The sequence below is a fragment of the Hakea prostrata genome, chromosome 4 (genome assembly GCF_041222555.1).
Source record: "Hakea prostrata isolate BN-2017 chromosome 4, UWA_Hpros_2, whole genome shotgun sequence".
In the NCBI taxonomy this organism is placed as follows: Eukaryota; Viridiplantae; Streptophyta; class Magnoliopsida; order Proteales; family Proteaceae; genus Hakea; species Hakea prostrata.
Window position 1 is genome coordinate 55,082,913 of NC_142603.1, and position 22,182 is coordinate 55,105,094.

At 37.9% G+C, this 22,182-nt stretch overlaps 2 protein-coding genes and 1 pseudogene across 5 annotated transcripts in view; 1 reads left to right on the plus strand and 2 right to left on the minus strand.

Annotated features, from left to right (window-relative positions):
• The window catches only part of LOC149019725 (putative histone-arginine methyltransferase CARM1), a 29,265-nt gene extending 20,657 nt beyond the window's left edge, over positions 1 to 8,608 (minus strand). For all 4 annotated transcript variants that reach the window (XR_016173124.1, XR_016173123.1, XM_089153706.1 and 1 more), the window contains exons 1-8: positions 8,157 to 8,608; positions 7,962 to 8,033; positions 7,499 to 7,607; positions 6,907 to 7,050; positions 6,499 to 6,602; positions 6,290 to 6,388; positions 6,137 to 6,206; positions 597 to 693 (exon numbers count right to left, since the gene is read on the minus strand). Coding sequence is in view for 2 of the 4 variants with exons in the window: in XM_089153706.1 (XP_089009832.1) it covers positions 597 to 693; positions 6,137 to 6,206; positions 6,290 to 6,388; positions 6,499 to 6,602; positions 6,907 to 7,050; positions 7,499 to 7,607; positions 7,962 to 8,033; positions 8,157 to 8,366 (905 nt within the window). In the remaining 2 variants the exon portion in view is untranslated. The remainder of the gene's footprint in view (positions 1 to 596; positions 694 to 6,136; positions 6,207 to 6,289; positions 6,389 to 6,498; positions 6,603 to 6,906; positions 7,051 to 7,498; positions 7,608 to 7,961; positions 8,034 to 8,156) is intronic.
• Positions 8,609 to 12,594: 3,986 nt separating this feature from the next.
• Positions 12,595 to 17,808, plus strand: LOC149019726 (2-oxoglutarate (2OG) and Fe(II)-dependent oxygenase superfamily protein). Its single transcript, XM_089153708.1, has 4 exons — positions 12,595 to 13,004; positions 13,266 to 13,297; positions 14,106 to 14,294; positions 16,813 to 17,808. Exons 1-4 carry the CDS (start codon positions 12,680 to 12,682, stop codon positions 17,134 to 17,136), a joined length of 870 nt encoding a protein of 289 aa, XP_089009834.1. The 5' UTR covers positions 12,595 to 12,679; the 3' UTR covers positions 17,137 to 17,808.
• Positions 17,809 to 19,855: 2,047 nt separating this feature from the next.
• On the minus strand, positions 19,856 to 21,602 carry LOC149019727 (xyloglucan 6-xylosyltransferase 2 pseudogene; annotated as a pseudogene).
• Between the last annotated feature and the right edge of the window lie 580 nt (positions 21,603 to 22,182).

The window sequence follows — 22,182 nt, forward strand, 5'->3', positions numbered from 1 at the left end:
CATAACACTCATGCCCACCAAGAACCTCCCATTCATTCTGCATCATGGGGGTCTGTAAACAGAACTAATAATCAGCTTTAAGCGTCTCATTTTCCGACCAAGAAATCCTAATCATTCAAAGAATTTTGAAGCATTTGAACCTTGGTACCACAGTCATCATTAGGCCAATGGATTACCATCTACAACTCATCAAACTTAAAAAACTCATGGCTCAGCTCAAAGAATACAATCTCAATATACTCTGAGCAGATACTGGACGTATCAAGAAACAATATTAGAAAATCATGTATCTCTGACTTTGCTGAAAGAACAACCACCTCAGATCAACAAGTTACCAATATGCACATAAGAAACACAAAACCTACTGAATAACATCTATTCAACCCACTGAATGAAGAAGCACAATTATGAATTGACTACATTCAACTCAAGCATGAGAATCATTGAGAACCATGCTGAATAGAAAAGGAATTGAAAGACAACAGAAATAGGCAGAGAGCCTAAGCCTCTTCTTCGCGCTGCAACACCTCCACCCTTTTTTTCCTCCCCACAGGAAGGGCAAAGAGACAACAAGACATAGTAATGGCCACACTAACCTTCCAATTGTAGGGAACATTTTTCCACTTGGAAGAAGGAAACGATCTCGGGCAATCACATATGACTCCAGCATCCTTTCATTAACCAACAAGGTGCCTAAAAAGACAGATTGTAGAAAAACCATGTACATTTAACAACTACAAAACATTATGTCGGAAATACTGCACTAACCAAAACAAAAATAAACTGAAAATATTGTGAAAATAAAAAAGACAACAAGCCATGGCAAGCCATGGATAAAAACATTTATAAAAACTAAAGGATCTGTCCTATGGATTTTCAAGGAAATAGTTCCAAAAAGGAGAAGGGGAAAGTGATATACTTATCAAGGCAGTAAACTATGGATTACCTAACATCATTTCTACCATTTTTAAGCAAACAAATAAGGTATAATGCAAAATTCGAGAGAAAAATTACGCTTTTACGCTTTTCCCCTCTCCAAAAGTATGGTACAGGTTTAGGGTCAATTGGGTCTACTCTTACCTCCTCAAATCTGATTCTTTCTGGTCCGTCCCTATCCCTCCTAACCCTTCCTGGATCTGGAGGAAACTTCTTCTCCTCAGACCCTGTGCTCTCCCTGCCTTCACCATTCAAATCTCCTCTGGCCTCGCCACTAAGTTCTGGCTAGATCCTTGGCATCCGATGGGTATTCTCTTTTCCCTTTTTCCCGCCCGCACCATTTATGACTCCCGCATCCCCAAGTCTTCCCTCTTATCGGACTTCATCTCCGATGGGACTTGGGCCCCCTGTCCCCCACCCTAGCCTCACACAAGTCTAGAATTCCCTTCCACCAATTACCCCCTCCGCTCATGACACTCTAGTCTAGCTCCCCTCTACTACAAAATCCTTTACCTCAGCTTCTGCTTGGAACCTGGTTCGTTCCCCTTCCCCTTCCCCCCCTTGGCCTTCCCTTGTCTGGTTCCCTGGCCACATTCCCCGGCATGCCCTAACCCTTTGGAGAGCCCTAAACCTCGCCCTCCCAACCCAGGCCTTCCTCATCTCCCGCCACATCCCTGCGAACCCAAACTGTACCCTTTGCTGGACCGGTACCGAGGACATTGAGCATTTATTTTTCTCTTGCCCCTTCTCCAGTTCTCTCTGGAGAAAAGCCCTTGCTTTCATCTGGCCCCGTTCCCGCCGCTCATTTGGGTTTGATCGTGATTGGGTTTGGATTCTGAGTAATTTCTCAGGCTCCTCTATTTGTGATCGGGTAGGTAAGCTTGTATATGGTGCTATGATCCATCATCTCTGGTGGGAGCGGAATCTAAGGCGTTGGACTTCTAAATCCCGCTCTCTTGATTCGATTTGGAGCGCAATTTATTTTGATGTATCGGCTAGACTCATCAGCATTCCCCATCCCCCGGTTGTTGACTCCCCAAGGAACAGGCTCATTGTTGTTTCCTGGGGCCTCAACTCCCAAATCATCCCTTCTCCCTGAATCTTTTTGTTTGGTTTCTTCTTGTAGTTCGTTGTTCTCTTAATATCATTATTTATTCATCCAAAAAAAAAAAAAAAAAGTATGGTACAGGAACTTCTTGTGCGGAAGAGGTGTAGGGATTCCCCTACACCACCACCAAATCATGGGGGTAAAGCGGTCATATATTTGATTTTCATTTGGAGCTGTAATGCTAAATTCTAACCAGGATTTGACAGTGAATTGCAGCTGAAATCCTAGTTATGGTTTGACACTGTTGAGTCTGAGATCTACTTAAGAGTATCTCTATTTTAAATCATAATTATATTTTGAGTCGGAGTTTTATGCCAGCCATTGTGGCCATACTACAACTGTAATTGCTCACTTGAGTCCCAATTTAATGGATAGAAATTTTGTTTTGAGCATTGCTGCCTCATGAACTAACTATTTTCTTTACAATCCACATCTATCGACTTCTTCAGGCAAACCCCAACACTAGCATACTCGATTCACTTGAGATCAATTCTAATTGCTGGAGATTATTGCAAGTTTCCTGTCTTCTTCAGCCATTCAAGTTGCTGAAATCTTCAACAAATAGCAAGTCGAATCATTCCTCAGCCCAAAGACCATAGAATAGATAGAATCAAGATAATAAACCAAGAATCTTTTTGCAGCTGTTTAATTTGGCTAAATTTTTACAGCATTTTAAAAAAAGAATTACTAAAACAAAGTCATGATCATGCACCTGGGGGTCATCTGGGAAAAAAATTATCAAAGATATCAAACCCAAATTAATGTAGAACTATGCAGAATAAGTCAATAAGACACCAAAACATTGTTCGTGTCATTCAGGTTAACAGTATCACAGCTCTTATTTTGCATTGGTGCAAACCATTGTTCTAGTGCACAGAATCGAAATGGATACTGGTCAATGTAGAAACCGATCCAATATCAATCATTAGCAGATCAGCAATGCACAGATATCCCTTGATTTTCATTAAAAGATGAATTTTATTTAATTTTACTTCTTTACCCATTGTTCGTACTGCCAAGTGTCAATTGATAAAGTATCAGCAAGTTGCAATAAAGGTGCAAACCAATACATGTTGCCAGATACAAGTGATATAATACCAATAGGTAGAACCACTGTATGAGTACTATTATAAGACCTTGTAGGGGCCCAAGACCAGATCATTAGAGCTTATTAAAAGAACTCTAATTTGTGTTGTTGCCAACTAAATAACCATAGATTTTTAGTTTCTAATAAATCCAGAATTCGAAGTAGGCCGTAGGCTTAGCTCTTATTTCAAAGCTTCTCTTTTCCTTATGTTCCTACTTTTAGTCTATTTTCCCTTTGAAGTTAGTAGTTCTTTCTTACTTGTAATGCAGCATAGTTGCCCATAAATATGCAATGCCCTTAGAAGCACCCAACCAATAAGAATGATGAATGAAGATTTTTGGTGCCAAAGTTTTATTGTCATATTTTGTGGGTCAATGGCTGAGATGCCTGGCTGGCCTAGGACTGAGCGCACAGCACCTTGCAGCAAACCAGAAAGAGTTTGGACTCCAAATGAAAGATCAAGTGTTATCCCTGTGGAGATGATATGCAGCCTCTGATGGGCAGAAGTGAATCTATGAAGATGCAATGAAAATTGTGAGGCAATCCAGCCAGAGGAAAAGACCAAGATTTGGATCAAGTGAGGGTCTTGATGTCCAGGTTACACCATCCAAGCCTCAATTGAAACAGAGTTCAGGTTTCAGGTATCCTGTGACTTGAAGCTACTGGAGAACTAAGCAGGAAATCAGTTCTGCAGAGATGCTTTAATCTTTCTTCGATAAAGATCAGCAACAAAACTTGCAGAGATTAATGGTTTCTATAGGGCTTCAAAGAGGGAAGTAGCAGTTACAAGTAAAGCTTTGCAGGGATCCATTGCAAGACGAGAAAAGGGGGCAGGGGGATGGGCAATTTGAGTCCTGGGTCTCTCACCCAGAGCCGTCTAAGCTGTTGAAGACTTATTAATCGATAGCAATGGCAACATGGCCCGCAAACTAAATTCTTCAATTGTTTTTGTTATGAAGAAAAGGGCCTATTAGTAACTGGCCTAAGCTTAGAAATAAAAACTAATTTAATGAGGGATTGATCTCCTCAAGAATTAGTTAGGAAGTAAATAGAAACTAAAGTGAAATTAGAAATAAGGCTTTACAGATCAGCCAACATGAAATTAGAAACTATTAAAGGGGTTGTAATCATGAAAACAAAAGCTAATCAAACTCCTTAAATCTGTCATGTATAAAACCTCCAAGCAATCTGATCTTGGGCCCCATAGATCCTCTAAAAAGAAATTCCAAACAAGATACACATTGGCAGGAACACTCAGGTAAAACAATAATGTGAACAGTGTTTTGACTTCTTCTTCTGGCTATTCTAGAAGACCCGCTGTGCTTGCTCCACCTGGAGCTGGTCTGGTGGACCTTAGTTCTTCTTCCTCTGTCCAGGATCTACATCATCCCCTAAATATCTCCTCCACTCAATCCTAGTACTAGGATATTTTACCAGCTGGTTCCGTCTCTACTCCCCCTATACTAAATCTGAATTTTACCTTCTATCATAATGACTTGCTGGTATCTTACTTCTTCAGTAATCAATCAAATCTGTGATTTCTGGTTTAACCACTTCTTGGGCACTTTAAGACCTCTAGCATGATCACACTTTATCACGGAAGTGGTTAGCAGTGGTTAGCAATGTCAATAATCTCTCAGAAACTCAACTGGAAAGTTAATTGATCCCAGAAATCTAGCTTGATATCCAACAATCCAACCTAAAACTCCTTCACAAACCATTTCCAAAGAGAATAAATTCAAGGACGAATGTCAGTGAAAAAAAAAGAGGAGGATTTTTAGATTTGATGCCAAAACCCAACTCAAACCGTTTTAAGGGCCCAGGGATATTGTAAACACTCAATCAATGAAGTGAAAGCAAATCCTGAGAATGGAAGAAACTGTGTAGAGTAAATTCATAGAGAAGGATAAACTTGAATGAGCACAAATAAAGGATAAGGCAGAACTGTCATAGAAAGGAGGGATAACAATTGAATCAACTATTGAAAGGGTTCAAACCAATATATCACATGACCCATGAATCCCAGCAGCTACGCGATTAGATTGATGGTAGGACTTTGGCTCCGATTATAAACACATGACCTGAATACCTTAGAAAAACAATTGTTTTCCAAACCAGCAAGCAAAATAAAGCATGGAACTAAGGCCTGTGGCAGTATTATGCTCACTTGATCAGACCTGCAACCGGTCAAGTCACATGACATGAGGGAGTTTAAGAGCTCAATTTCAGAGTTTGCATCCCACAAATGAGTTTCTTGCACCCACTACCTCAATTTAGACAGGTGGTTTTCAAGGAATTAAATCAACTAGTATGGGACTGTTCAGCAGCCAGAAAACACAGTTACGTTTTCAAGGAAACAGACACAAGTATATGAGAACAGAAGATGATACGATGAAGAAAGGTGAGAATATGGTAGGAAGACAATGGAAACGAGAGATTAAAAGGGAGGGGGGTTCACACGAGGATGTTTTAACCAAACAACTAATTCATTAAAATCTAAGTATCATTTGATTATAGCGATATTTAAAGAAAGTACATAAAAAACTACAATTCTAAAATTGAAATAAATGTAATCCTAATCTAGAACTAAAAGTGGGACATATAAACTTGGAATCAGTTCATCTATGGGTTCAGGCCATTCCAAGGTGGAATCACCTGCATCAATTAAACAGTACTTCCACATTGATCAACTCTTTTACCTCAACCAATCAACAGTCTGCTGTAAGCCCACAACAATGTTCAAAATCCATCCAATTGGCAAAATTGTCAGTTGCACATTCATATCCTTAAGCTCTTATGCAAAATCAAATCCTCAACAAACTTGCTGCTTCATTTGCGAAAATTCATCAATTACAATACCCCCAAAAAATTACAAAAGCCAACATCTCAAAAGTCAAAAGAACTACTGTAAATACCAAAGTCAAAACCTAACACCTACAGCACTTAAAATAATATGGAAGTATGAAACATAAATGTTCAAGCGAAGTACAAGTCAAGAAGCTGACCCATTGGCTCAGAGATCAGAATGTCTGCTTTCTCCGGCAACTCAACCTCCTCCACTTTACCTTTGATGACCTATAATGTAGAAAACATAACCCAACAAAATATTAACAGAACAATAGGATAACTTTTCTCATAACAACAAAACAAAATCTCACCGTAATCCGTTCTCCCAGGGATGGATTCCCAGCAATTAGTCTGCGTGCATATTCCGCCATTTCAGAGGCTTCCACAGCATAAACATGCTTTGCACCAACCTAATGAGTGACAAAATAGAACTATAAAAACTCTGACCATTTCAACACAGTAAAAATATGCACAATCTCACGGGGTATCACTAAACTATGGATTAAAAAGCCATGTATACCTGAGCAGCAAATAATGACAGAATACCACTACCAGCACCTACATCAACCACCACACGACCAATAAAATCTGCACGGTTCTCAACAACTGCAGCATAATAGGTTCCTGGAGCAAAAAACAAATTTGTCACATTGATGACTGGGTAATCATGCTATGCAAAGACACTACGACATTTATCATAGGAATATAAGCAGTTGAATTCAATTTTCGCTTTTCACCATAACGAAGTGCAGTTGAATACAACTTCCTCTGATATGGAATAAATTGTAGCAAAAAGACCATAGATTAATCCTACTAGAAAAGAAAATTCAACTGCAAAAATCTCTTTTTTCCAACTTTTTTTTTTTTTTGCGTTTGGGGGGGGGTTAGGATGGGGATAGAGCAAATGATTACAGTGTGATAATATAACCTGTCCTCACATAATCCTGTAGCATATTTTGTTGATGCAATAACTGCCCATAGTAATGGAAGTACATTTTAGCAGAAGCTGCCTCTATTTTATCATCAAACTTGCTTTTACAATCCTTAAGTTGTCCATTTTCCAGTCTTTCCCCTGAGAAGGAAAAAAAAAATGTGTATCATTTGTAATGAACAAAATTCAACTGAATTTTCATATTAACTTAGTCCAATCAGCACTTCAAAAGAAGATTTTTCTTTCTCCTTTCTTTTTCTTTTATCTTTTTTCGTTTTTCTTTTTTTCTTTTTCTTTTTTTTTTTTTTGGGGGGGGGGGGAGCGGAGTGTGGGAAGGAGAAGCTTTTCAAGAAGAAAAGATTAAAAAACAGAATATTCATCAAGTTTCCACTGAAATAGAGCATTGCAAAGGAACAAAAATGAATTCACATGATCCGCAGGATTGATTGAAAAGAATAAAGCAGTGACCTTAGATTGAAAAAGAGACTAAAAAAATACAAGACATCTTTTTTAAGTGAATAAATCGAACAAACTAGAATTATGTAGTTTCATGACACAGAATTTAACTGAGAACCAATGAAAAATATACCAGAAGAAGCTTGAACTGCTTCAGTTTTCCAATGTTTAAATGCGTGATGGAATGCCCTGCTTGCATCCTCTGCTTTAAATCGAATAGTGATTCCCCTTGAATAAGAATTCTGATACAACAAGATAAATATTACATTGTTTTGGATATGAAAAGATAATCATTGAAATTCCCGAACCAAATTACCAACACAAAAAACGCAGCTACAATTTGATAGTGAAGATACCGGTAATTAAAACACAACAAACCGCGCCTTTCAACGCAAAATTAAAACGATGTTAAACTATTAAGAAGTTCCCAGTACATAAGCCTCCACCATGATTATCACATCGAAATGCTTTTTTAGCAGAGCATTCAGCAGCCATTTTCAGTGCCACTGAATAAAAAAGGGAACTTGGTGCCGGAAGCTTCCGCACAAGCATAGTCCAGGGCGCAATAAGAATAGTAAACATAAAAGCGCACGTACCTCGTCCTCATCCTCGCTGGATGTAGAACTTTCCTCAACGCACAGTGATTCAACGGGCTGTAACTTGAACAGCTGAAAAACATCTTCGTTAACAACATGAACCAACAAGAAGACATTTTGCGTGGAAGCAAAAGCTTTTCAAATAAGTGGTAATACAAAATCGAGTCAAGATTTCAAATTGATACTGATATTCACCTGAGCAGTCCAAAGATTCACGGTAGTAGTTCGACCATCAACTACTATATCATCGCTTGATTCCGACTCTAGGTTGAACCGTAGTTGTGGACCTTGAGTTTCGATACTGAAACGAGCCAATGCTGATGAAAACGGAGAAGAAGCGGAGAATGAGACGGACACTGTGAACTCCTCCTGTTGCTTAGATTTCTGCCCTAGATGAGCCTCCATTGTTGTATTTTGATTCCGCGAAGAATTTCTGATACAATAAATATATAAATTAGGGTTTCGAGTGTAGGGGAATGTTGTGCCGAAAGAACTCAAATGACGGGACCTAGCCGCCAACGATGGTGGAGAAAACGCAGTTGCTTTCGAGCTGTGAGGTTTATATAGTAATAGTGTTCATGGTTTAGGCGAGTACAGAACAGTGAGGTGTGAATGTATGATATAAATCATAATTACACGCCTCTGTTCTTTGCTTTGGGACAACTTCAACATTTATTTTGTCTTTTTCCTCTTTTGAGGAAGCAACACCGTCTGGGTGATTTAGGCAAGCACGTGGTGGTGATTTTTAACGTTTAACTGGAATCAAATTTGACAAACACCTAACTATCGTTCTCTACAACTGTACCATATTACCTTCTTTATAAAGAGATCTATCAGTATGAGCTACTCACGTCTAAGGGTGCCAATTCGATACGGTACAGTATCATACCGAATTTCAAATCCTCATACCAAAATTGTATCGTATCAAATTTATAAAGTACTGTATAAAAATAATTCAGAACAGTTTCAACAAAAAAAACCAGTACAAGAAAAATGGTACGGTTTGATATATAGTGCGGTATAATTTTAAGATAAAACACTCATTCTTCTAATCAGCTTTTTTCTTTTCTTTTTTTGTAAGATTCTTCTAATCATCTTCACTTACAACTTAAAAAGTGTTTATGGTATTAGTTGTGTATATGGTCTTTTAGTTAATATTTTAAATGTTCAGATTTACAATATGTGGAGAAGAAGAGTAGTATACTTATATTCTTCATATGGTATACTTTCAATCTAAGCTTTCTTAATTTGAAGTCTTTTTTTTTCCTCTCTCTCACTTAACAATTGATCCCAACCCAACCTAGATATAAGGGTGTCAAATTCGGTACAGTAATTTATTATACAATACAGTTTTGGTATACTACATTACATATTAACGGTATACTACCTAAAACTAAAACTGCGCCGTACCGAATCCCAAAAAACAGTTTCGGTACAAACCGTATCAAAGTTTAAAACAATGCGATTCGATACGAAAAAATTGTATCGATACATAATTGACATCCTTAACCACAATAGCAGCTCTGGCTCTTCACCTTTGACGTCATGCCAAATAATGCATTTGACATATGCGATGTGCCATGCGTATCTCGATGATCGTGGTTCTAAAGCAAGTGATCAGTTGTACTAGTCACAAACTAATATCGTAATGAATGGGATTGTACAATTAGTAATGACTAGCACCTCTTAATGAATAGGTCGTGGGTTTGACTGTTGTTGATATTATATAAAATATTATAATATCCTATATATATATATATACAAATAAAAATACACGTGCAAATGCACGTGTTAAAAGCGTCAATATATATATTGAGAAAGATGTTTATTTGGTATAATTGAAAATGATAGTTGGAATCATAATAGAATATATATGCTAAATGTTTACTTTCAAGACAAAGGAATAAATGAAGAAATGTTTGAATTCAATTTCTACTTGTATGTAGAGAAAAAAAAAACCAAAAACGTCTACTTGAATATTTCAAGTATATCCATGATCCAATGTGAAGTACAATGTGTCAATCGATATATAGCTCCCTCAATACATTAAGTATATAACTTTAGGGCCTCTTTGGTTACATGAGTCTTGAGATTTCAAATATCTAAATATTTCAAATCTATGGAGTTATAATTTATAAAATTAGATGTTTGGTTGTAGAATGAAATCTGTGGATTCATCCTAAAAAACTATTTGATCGACGTGATTTTTGTGAATGTGCAAATGTATAGCTTTTTTGAAATCTCTGGATTTCACCCATTACCCATAAATCTACAAATTCACGTTTTTAGTGTAAAAAGATGAATCTCTAGATTTCATGAATCTAGAGATTTTTACAACCAAACGAGTATAATTCTCAGATTCATGAATCCAGAGATTTCAAACAGGCCCTTAAGTATTTGGGTAATTATCTCATCAATTATTATGATCCATTATTTACAGCCAATTAGGTATCATCTCTCTTACTGTTTTCGTCTTATGCATTTGCATATGGTTTTTGAGTCTTTGCAGTTTCGATTGTCCAAGCCCTATAAACAACATTGTAAATGATAAACACTAAATACTGCTATCATTCATGCAATATTGCTGGTGGAAACGCCATCGTAAGAGAACAACGACAAGCTCGACCCTCTTGTCCTTGGTGCTTTTGGGATACACCCTTATGTTGTGTATTTAGTTGCTGTTAAGACTGTTTTTTTCATTTGTTCATTTATATTTGCAAGTCATCTGTTTGTACATCTCATTTGAAAGGTCATGCTTTTCCTATAACTACTCATATGGCATTGCCTAGTTTACATACATCCTGAGAGATATAAAAGTAGCAATTTGTACATTATGCAGTAACATATGTGGGTCTTGACAATTAGAGCTTGACTATGACAATAGTTGGAATGGGTTTTTGGTCAATTACTCATATAGGGACGAGTTATAATAAAATGGGAATTGGGGTGTTGGGTTTACTTATAAATATTATCTCTGTGATACCCAATAAAGATGCAAGCAAAGGGTAGTCATCTTTACGATAAAGAAGGGTGTAGGAAGGTTTTTTGCAGAATGAGTGAATTTTTTTTTCTCTTGCATGGACGTGAACAATTTTGTCAAACATGGTAGATTATTTCTTACTTTTGTAAGTGTGTTTTGCTTGTGTTATTATTTATGGTTTTGCATATGTTGCCAAACAGGGTGAATGCAGAGTCATATTGAACTTGGAAAAAAAGAAAAGAAAAATCAAAGGGAACCTATAATGTTGAAGTTCCCCCTCTTTATTCTTCCCTGCTTCTTTGCTTATCCTTTATTTTCCTACTTTGTTATTGTATTTTTCCTATTAAGCTATGTCTTTGCTTCTAGACTAAAACTTAAAGGGAACATCAATGCATTTAGACATTTATTCTGGGGTATCAACGCTATTTACTCAATCTAAAATATTATTGAGGAAAATGATGAGAAATGATATATAAGAGTCAAGCCTTATATATAGCATGACCTTAAATAAAGCTGATTGAAAGTTTGAAATACTAAGTTGATGTTGTCAGCCCCAAAAAATAGTTTATTTTTGAGCAAATTGCATTGGTACCCTCAAAATAGAGGCCTTAAAGCATTATACCCCACTTTATGTTTGAAAAGCATAGAGTTTCCAAAATTAAATTTTTATTGGATATATTTGTCAGATTTATCACTGAAAATAGTTAAATTATTGTTTAATTTAAAAAATATTATTATAATAAATAGTGTGAAAAGTTTTCAGTGACAAATTGAACAAATATATCAAATGAAAATTTAATTTTGAGGTCTCTGTGCTTTTTAAACATAAAGTGGGGTGTCAGTACTTTAAGGCATCTATTTTGGAGTGTCAGTGCAATTTGCTATTTACTAAGAGATGTTGGTTTCACTACTAGAACAACTCTGCGTTGGTAAAAAATAGACATCTCTATTATCTTCTGAATGAATAGAGTAAAACAAATTATTATAGAGATAAAAATTGAGTAAATGGGCCAATCTATACTTCCTCAAATAGTTTGGGCTATTGTTGTTCGAACAACACTCAAAATTGATTCAACTTAATTGAATCATTCGACTGACATGTTGACACCTATAAGGCCCGAACTGGCCGAAACCTGGCCCAACGTTTAAACCCAAAACGCAGGGTTTGAGTTACACAATAGCTACCTGACATGGTCATGTAAGGTTTGAGTTTAGCCCTCGAGCCAACCCACCATTGCTCTATCTGATTTGATTTAATTATACAAATTGAGTTTGGATAATTATTTAACGAGGTATCCCTATCTTAATGGATCAGTAGTTCATTCGGAGACGACTAACACTTTTTATGCATAAGAGGTCAAGAGTTTAATTTCTAAAAAAAAAAAAAAAAAAAAAAGTTTAATTTACCAAAAAGAAAGAACAAAAAAAAGTCGAGAGTTTATATTTCTTTGACACCGTTAACAAATACTTGTTGTTGAGTTTTTAACCTAGAAGAACCTCATTGGGTAGGGTTTGGTTGAGGCCTCTTACTTTTGGGTGGGCTTGGGTCAGATTTAGGTTCAGTCAAGGTTGGCTTAGTCTGGTCCGTCCGAACCCGGTCCATTGACACCCTCCGAGGAGAAGTAAGCAAAAGAATGCAGAGATCAAGGAGACCCATGCGAAGTATAATACAGCGAAACGGTGGCAAGGCTTCTTTGAAATCTGAATTACTACGAAGGGGCTTCAACTGCCTCTGCCAATGGAGAAGGAGAACGATGTGGAGGAGCAGAAGCAGATCCTGGAACACGTATTTGGCGAGTCATCGGAAAGCGAAGATAACGAACAGCGATGTTTCGGAAGTGCAATGGACTCTGTGGGTACGCAGGAGCATGATCAGATTCTTAATGAGGTTTTTGGCGAATTTTCGGACAGCCAAGAAGATAGCTTTGAGGCTTTACATCTAGGCTTGCCGAACAATAGAGTTCCTATTTGGAATCAGGTTGAAGAGGTCAATGGTCTATGGTTGTGCAGAGAATTCCTTTCCCCGGAGCGACAATCTTCGTTGTTATCTGCTATTGAAAATGGTATATTTTAACTACTATATTCAACAGCCTTTTTGTTTTCCTTGTCATTTTGACCCTTAATCATCTATTGGTATTACAGTTCAGTACCGGATTTTTTCAATTCTTTAGGCTATTCTATTAATTGTTTAACGTGCACCTCCATTCCGATTGATCAGTCCTTATGTTGTTTTAGTCTATTGTAGGACATGATTTTGTAATAATTTTTTTTTTGGCTGCCTTCTGGGTTTCTCAAATTCAAACATTCTTTATTTGCTCTTGCAGAAGGGTGGTTCACCCAGTCCTCTCATAATCAGGTACTGTATTATAATTCTGCATTCAAGGTGCTACTTTTTCTGGAGATGAAGGACCCTGGGTCATTCTGATTTACTAATGTAAGGCTAGAATACAAGTAAACTAACCTTAAATACTCAAAATACATTGTAGCCTGGCACCATTCGAAACCCTACCCACAGGTTAGCTATAGGTCCAATATTGGAACCTCAATATCCAGCCTGGGATGAACTTGAAACCTCGGTTGAGTGTAGGCCTCAACAGGATAGGGTAACTCTCCAATTTTGAACTAAAAGAAGCAGGGATAGGCCTATAATGACCTTAGAAGAAATGTTGAGGTAAGAAATGCATAGCTTATGCCTTGTATCAAGTATGATCTCAATTGGAGCCTGATTGTAGGGCAATTACATATTAAGCGGGGCCCATTTAGTTGGATAAGCTGAGTTGTTGCTGTATATAGCTGCTGCAATTCCTGAGTCTTGAGAAGGTTGTATGGGAGAAGGCAAAAAACAATCTCATATTATGACAAAGACTTTACCTATGATTCACATGATTGAATTGTATTAAACATGAAAGATAGGGAAGCTTATAGATGAAACTGCTGTATCAGGCCAATAACTGAAGAAGCCTGTACAATTGTTTATGAAGAACTAAAATATGTGCATATCTATTAAACAAGCACTTCAATTATTACTGGTTACCTAAGAAATGGGTCTGTTTTCGGCATAATGCATTTAAGTAGGCTTATCTTAAATCTTTTCCCCCATTTTGGTTTTTATTTATTTATTTATTCTTATTTTTTAAAATCAGCTCTCCTTTCATTCTTGCTAGGCTATGGGCTTTGGAGAACTTCCATTGTGGGCTACTGAAATTTCTGCATATATTCGTGAAGTGGTTTGGTTAAGCAAGTATGCCTTTGAATGTGAGGGTGGGGAAGAATATTGCCCCTTGCCACTGGATTTACTATGGAGAGAGCCTCTTTTTGATCAATTAATTGTCAATGTATACCAACCAGGAGAGGTATGTAAGTGGAGGACATGTCTATCTGTCTAATCGTGTTTATGTTTTATTCTAACTTGCTGTAGTTCACAAACTGAGTTTGCAAGTTTGACAACTGTAGTTGTGTAAATGTCTTGCATCCTTCTTGAACAACTTTTACTCAACTAGATCTAGCCATATCATACCTGTGTGTTTGATTATCAAATTCATTTGAGATCCAATAACCACATCCTTTTTCTTTATTGTCCGACAAAGCCTATATCTTGGTGATACAGGACTGAAGACATATACTATTGAGGAAAGAAGCCTGGGTCAGGCTAATAAATGACCTAAGGATATGACCCAAACACAAGTTTGCTAGTTTGACAATTGTAGTTGTATAAATGTCTTGTGTCCTTCCTGAACAACTTTTACTCAACTAGATCTAGCAATATCATACCTTTGCGTTTGATTATCAATTTCATTAGAGCTCCAATAACAGATCCTTTTTCTTTATTATCCGACAAAGCCTATATCTTGGTGATGCAGGACTGAAGGCATATACTATTGAAAAAAGAAGCATGGGTTAGGCTAATAAATGGCCTAAGGATATGACTCAAATCAGTCCATGGCTTTCATGGGCCAGGACCACTCTAGAAAGTTTAAGTCCAGCAACATATAATGATCTTCATCAGCTAGACCAAAGCCCAAATCTAGTCCAATATATATTGGAACTTGATAATTGTATCAAAGTCAATAAAAGTGTTGTGATGTGAAAATACAAAAACCCCACTGCCAAAAGGAGTTTTCATTTGTCAAGAGTAGATAATGGTTGAATCAATGTTAGGTGGGTGTTACTAGTTGTTGGTTGATGCATCTAAATCTATATCTTTAGGACGTCTATAAATGGAGACTTACGTAAGAGGGTTAGCACTCGCTCATCAATTGAAAAAGATAGTTGCTTTGCAAATCATTCTTCTCCATGTTGACACTTTGTTTTTTACTAAGGTAGGTTGGTATTCCGTCAAATTGATCCACTTGGTAGTGTGAAGCCTGAGCGTTACTTTGTTGTTCTTATTGTTCTCTCAATTCCCTCATATTGTTCCTTCAATTGCTCCATCTATTAAGAAGTCGAGTTGTGATCTACTTTCTGTTTTAGTAACTAACTAGATATGCCCTTTTTTTTACATCAAAATTCCAAGGCTCCTTTGCTCATCTCTACTTGATGATCTTTGGTTCATATTATTTTAGTTCTGGTATTTACCTCCACTCTGTGTTTGCAATTCTGTCCCTATTATCATAATGTTGTTCTAAAGTTACCCCTAAGGTATTGTCTTTGTTGGTCTTTGTGCTATAAATAACCTTTTGAATTTGAAGTTCATTCTCTGCGAAAAGATTTTGTTAGGTTACTGTTTTTGATCCTTCAAATACAATTTATCAATTATGTATGACAAGAATGGGTTTAGCATGAGTCCCAAGATTCCATGTACATCAAACCCATATTGAACCCAAGAAAAGGTATAAGAAGCTAGCTGAGTAGTCCAGGAAAAAACTGAAGACTCTTCCTGCCCTCAAAGCAAGCAACCTTGGTACCAGAAGGGGGCTTTTGCAAATTGTAGAATTCTCTGGAGGGGACATAATGAAGCCTTAGTTGTCAAGTTGTCCACAACTAATGATCAAGCAAGACCAGCAGTGGTTGTATCTCAAGCCCGTTGCAAGGCAGTTTTAGCAGAGAATCATAATTTCCTTTTAAACGTTCAGACTAGAGAGGGTATCATGGTTGACATGATCTAGCCTGAACTAAATTCTGTCACAGCTTTATACCATTACAAAAAAAGGAGAAAGATGCTTTTGTAATTGTTCACCAGTGCTGTATGTTATGATTCATTATTATTGAGCAACATTAAAGAAATATCATTCTAAGTACTTAAGTGGTAATCATAGGCTTCAGTAAATATGATCCAAACCTTTACTCTTTTCTTGAGATTCTTGAGATCTCACAAGGTACCAGTGATCTTGCCTTGAAGTTTTGCTTATTTCAGACTTGCGGTGATGATTTCTACTGATTCATTTGGTATACTAATTACTGTTGACATTACTTACATCAATTCTTGTAAATATTCTGCTCTATAATATGAATGGAGACCCTGTACATGCGATTTATAGACACAAAATCATGAGGTCATGCATGCTGGAGTTTCTTATTTTTGTCTTTCGAAGAGATGTGTTATTTGCCTTGCTTTTGTGTTGCCCCCTTTTTGGTTTATTTGCAATCTTGCTTTGCTGACAAAGTGCCTGTTCTAATTTTACTCAAATATGTGGGCACTACATGTCTTCCTATCATTCTTCCCCTTTAGTTTTAATAACTAAGAGAAATAGAGTTGATTAATTTCTGAGTAGGGGCCACATAGATTATCAAGTTGTTCCAATATGAAATTTAAATATTAATATTTAAGTGTCATATTGAGGTGATGTTGCATACTTGCATTTTCCCCTTGGGACTTTGACTTGGCCTTTCAGACATTATTGCTTTATATTTAGCTCCTCTGTGTTTATTCAGGGAATTTGTGGTCATGTGGATCTCATGCGCTTCGATGATGGAATTGCTATCATCTCCCTGGAATCTGCATGTGTGATGCACTTCTCACGAGTCAAAACAGAAGACATTAATTGTGAAGAGAAAGTAGATGCTTCTATGAAGAAGATCCCTGTTTATTTGAACCCAGGTTCTCTAGTTCTCATGTGGGGGGAAGCTCGCTACATTTGGAAACATGAGATAAACCGCAATCCGGGGATTCAAGTGTGGGAAGGGCATGAAATATGTCAAAAGAAAAGAACCTCCATTACGTTGAGGAAGCTTTGCCGAATGGGTCAGGATCTTTAACTCATATATGCATGGCAGTCAAGATGATTTGGGTGAATTGGTGCCTATAGCTGCTTAGTGGCTTCCTTGGATTCGAGTCTGGAAGGGTATGACTCACCTGAGACCAAATGGGGCAAGTTGGTGTCTCTCACTGTTTAATGACTTATTTGGATTCGGGTCTGAATGGGTGTGGCTCACCTGAGTGCATCGCAAGCACATGGTTTAACTGGTCTTATATGAAGGCAGCTAGATTTTATCCTGTGATTCAGGTGAATTTAGTTAGATCCGTGAGAAGTGGTCCAACCATACTGTTTTTGAGTGATTCCTGTTTTCCATTGTATTTGAGGTGGACAATCGATCTTCTGTTTATAAGTCATGTGTCTGGAAGCAAACATACTTCTTCTGCATACTCCAGTACTGCTGGTGATGCTCAACTGTCACAGCCTGGTGCTGTGGGTGGTATTTTTACCAGGATGATGGGAGAGATGAAGGAAAAAAGAAAAAAAAAAAAACACATAACAGGAATGCTACCCATTACTCTTTATTACAGAGTGGTGGCTTTTTATTTTTAGGTGAAGGCACTTAATATCTCAGTTAATGGCTGTCACAGGTAAAGCTGACAGTCGTATTAACATGGTTCACCACGAGTCCAGATCAGCGACAAAGTGCTCCCCGACGTTTCCTGACCACAAAAACCAGTGGGGCTCATGGTGAAAAATAACCTCCCCTCATTTTTGTGGTCAGAAAGCCATCTGTGCTCCCCCGACGGGGAGAAGATCCGGATTTGTTCACCACATGCTCCAATTTAGGTGCAATACAATTGAGATGTAGCAGTTTAGAGCTTCTTTTTCTGGTTGAAATTGATAATGACAATATCTGCGGATTGTCATTCGTTTAGCTTTTTTTTGTATCAATTCTCATTCTCTATTATGTTTATTTAAAAGAAATAAGTACAAGAATTTATTATCATTCAAGAATGAAAAATGATTTGGTGAATTTTGTTGAAAATAAATTATAGAATGAAAAATAATTTTGATGGCAAAATAAAAAATTGTTAGAAAATGATACTGAGCAAATGTGTATTCACTGTTTTATAAAAAAAATGTGTATTGACAATTTTATTTTCATCTTAACTATAAAATTTAAGTAAAATATGGATACATAAAGATAATGAAATTTTTAACAAACGGTTTATTATAGATTTTGGATGTTTTTCTATTATTTTAAATGAAAATAAAAAGTGATAACAAATAATTTAAAATAATAATTTTTCATGATAATTGATAAAAAAAAAAAAGAGGTTAGTCTAATCATCTTTTTAAAGAGCCATTCATTAGCTGTTGATTTTTTGCTCTGGTACCTGGGTTGAGTTGACGGCGCTGGATGAAAATTTCCCCCTTTTTTGAGTCAGAGGGTCAGGTTAAGAACATCTTCTCTGGAATGCTTCATTTTGCATTAAAAGTTAAAACCAGACTTGGCAGGTGAGTAAAGTAAACTGAGGGGGTTAAGCTGTCTTTTGTGAGTGTCATGCTTTGGTAGTTTATGAGCTCAAACTATCTGTTGCAGGAATCTTCTCTGGGAGTAGAAAGAGAGGGACCCCAGGTCCCCAAAAACTCTGGTGAGTATATCAGTTTCGTCTCATAATCTGGTTGTTACACTATCATATTAATTGACTCTATCCATAACTAAGGTTCATCTCCTCTACGGAAAAAAGATTCTGCTGTGCAAAAATCTAACGGTGCGGTGTGGTGCAGTGGATATGCAATATTGTACCACGTGGCACTTTAAAATTGGGTGGTAGAAAATGTTTAGGTATGTTTTTTTTATTGTTTAATCGTTCCATTCAGGTTGAGGTTTCCACCACCCCCATTTTCCTCTTCCAACCGGTTGCTGCAACTTACGGCTTCTCAATTTCGCCCATTTCTTTTTTATTATTATTATTATTTTATTATTGTTATGTTTCTTATCATAATCGATTCAATTTCTCTTTACCTCCTACTCCATCCGATCTCAATAGATTTGTTTTCTCAAACAGTTAGAAAACCTTTCTTTGCAACTTCAATAAATTACTCATTTGGACCTGATCGAAAAGCAAAAATAAGGCTTGGTTTTAGATTTGGCATCTAGATGGTAAACACAAGGTAATCCACGGATGGAAATAACGCCTTCTGCTTCATCTCGAAGAATCACTAACAAGAAATGGGGCGGGTGAGATCTCAACTCGAAAATGAATATTACAAAAAACACCCAAACACAATTAACCATCAGATTTTAAAATACCACGTGACACAATATGGCTTATGCCCTGCACCCCTTGTACATGTATATCTCTCTCTTTTTCCCCATAAGTAGTCAAGTAAAGGCTAAACATTTTTGTGTTTCTCCGTCAAATCTGGATCTCCATAATGAAAAGTCTCGAGATTTTTCCCGATCCAACTTAACTAGAAAGAAAATTTCACAAACGAGGGTCTCTGTTGGGCGTCAGGAGAAACCATGGAATTCCTTGTACCTTTGCACTAATCTGTTCGTCCCAGAATCCAAGTTCCTGCCCGAAAGAGTAATCTAGTTGAAAGGTCAAACAGTAAAGCAAGTAGTTAATGGATCCTCCTTTCCAGTCTATCTGATGATGGCTCGAGTTAATTTCGCAAGGAACTTGATTCCATCTATGTTTACTGTTGGAGAGGAATAATTTGCATAAATCAAGTCTCCGGACTCGCAAAAATAAAGAACTAATCGGCTATTTCTTTTTATGTCATTCTAGTCTCGAACATTTATCAGAGACGAAAAAATTGTGAAAAAATGAAATTAATTTTCATGACCCTCTTCTATTTTCTATGGCATTCGATGATCCCGAGATGGAAGCTCGAAGATGGATTTGCGTTCACTGGTGATGACAGCAGCACTCAGGAGGGAGAGGATACATTGACAGCTCTGAAAGATGGATGAAGCAAACCGAGTTCATCCTTGACTTCAAGAGGACTGCTAGTCTCGTTCCGAATCCTCATCACTTTACGGCTAGCGAGCGTTTTGTGGGTGAAACCATACATCTGCAAAATCTGGTTGTCACCAAAATTGAACGCTCGGTCCATCTGCTTCAGGCACCTCGCCACAGAATAATCCCCAAATTTCCCACAAGGCTTGCAACCCACAAAATGAGTAACCAGGGGCCATCGATGATCACCCAAGCCAGGGTGATATTTCTCTATGTACTCTTCGTATTTATCGACCAAAATATCCCAATATCCATGCAAGTAATAATGATTCTCGAGGTATACCTTGTCGCCCCACTTGTCCCTCTGCGTGATGAGGAGATAAACCATGGCGGATTGATCATCTGCCTCGAAAACAGGCCTGTTTTTGAGCTCCCTTGTAAGGATCTTACCAGCTTCGTCTCTAATCTTCCCTTTTGGACCCATTGGAGACCAAGCATCAAGTATGTCAAGCGACCACTGACAGTTCCGAAGCAGGAAGCTTCCAGTGTTCAGACCAATCCAGTCCTTTTTATCGTAGATCATCTCATTCCAACCGTGCATCACAAGGTTGTGATCTTTGTATCGTTCCCATGGAATCTCGAATGCCATATCGGTAAACATGGCGTCACTATCCATCCACCACAGAAATTCGATCTCCGGATGAGACAGCAAGAGCTTACGAATCAAAGGTAGCTTCGCCCAAAACCCCGCCATCTCGGCATCAAGAAGCGCCATGTTGTAAAATATCTCAATTGCATGGAGACGGCAGTAATCGATCTTGTTCTTGATCGACTTCAACAAGTAATGGTCGCCGACGGGATTCTCACATGGTTTCGGCGAGGAACCTGTAACAAGCAGAACCCTAGGTTTACTTGGAGCAATGAAATTGGGAAAATCAGGGTTATCCGCGAGCCATTTCGCTCGTTGCTCGTCCCAATTAGATATCTTTGGTCCAAGACTATACGGTTTGTTAGGGTCAGGCTTCTCGTCATCTCCTTCCTCATCGACGGCTATCTTCGACGGATCAAATGTACTGTAATTGTTGCTGTTTTCCGTCGTCTCCGTAGACGTAGCTTGAGCTTCTTCAAGAACACGGAGAGGCTCAGCACGCCTGAGGAAGTGAAGATGATTCTTTATCTCTTCAAAATCCTTTTCTGGAGTGCCGAATTCGCCAGCGCCTAAATAGCCGCGAAGAACAAGAACGGTTAAGAACAGGCAAAGAATAGTGATCTTGGCCTTCCGAAGAGCTCGCCGGATCTGTCCCATACGATGATCTCCAAGGAAGCGACTCAGCATTGTGTTGGTTTCTCAATTTTCCTGATCAAGATGATGTTCTTATCCTAGCTCAAATAGGAAAACCTTACTTACACTCAAGAAGTGACAGATCAAGAACTTGACCTCAGCTATTCTCTAGTTCTCTTCGATCCGATTTGAATCCCAAAATCCTAATTACTGCTTCTGCATCAACGAAGAACTGAAGTTGCAATTCTCTGTTTGAGCAGCGAGCTACGGCTGCAGGAGAGAGCCTCTTTTCTTCTGGAAGTCTAATGAGATGGCATATTTGACTACAACCTATTTCCTCAGGGACCCACTACGCGGCTTTGGAGGGTATTACGGTAATCTCACTGGGATCCAATGCACGAATGCGGCGCGACGGTTAAAACTGCAAAATGAAGAAACGGTGCATGAGTGAGTACAGAACGCAGCGTCATATGGAGGGCATTTAGCATATTTGACATTTTGACTAAAACCTATTTCCTCCGGGACCCACTACGCGGCTTCGGAGGGTATTACAGTAATATCACTGGGAACCCAATGCGCTGGCCGAACGCAGCGCGACGGTTAAAACTTAACTACAAAATGGAAAAACGGTGCATGAGTACAGAACGCACCGGCATATAGAGGGTATTATGGTAAGTTCATGTTTTGGACATAATCAATTAATCATTAATTATAATTGATTCTTCTTTTTACGAGGTTAGCAAGCCTTCACGGATACGGGTAGGGCAGAACAAGACGGGGTGAACCGAAATTTGGGAAAAGAATACCCGTATTATTGGATGTAAATTACAAAATCAGGCCCGATAAATTCGAA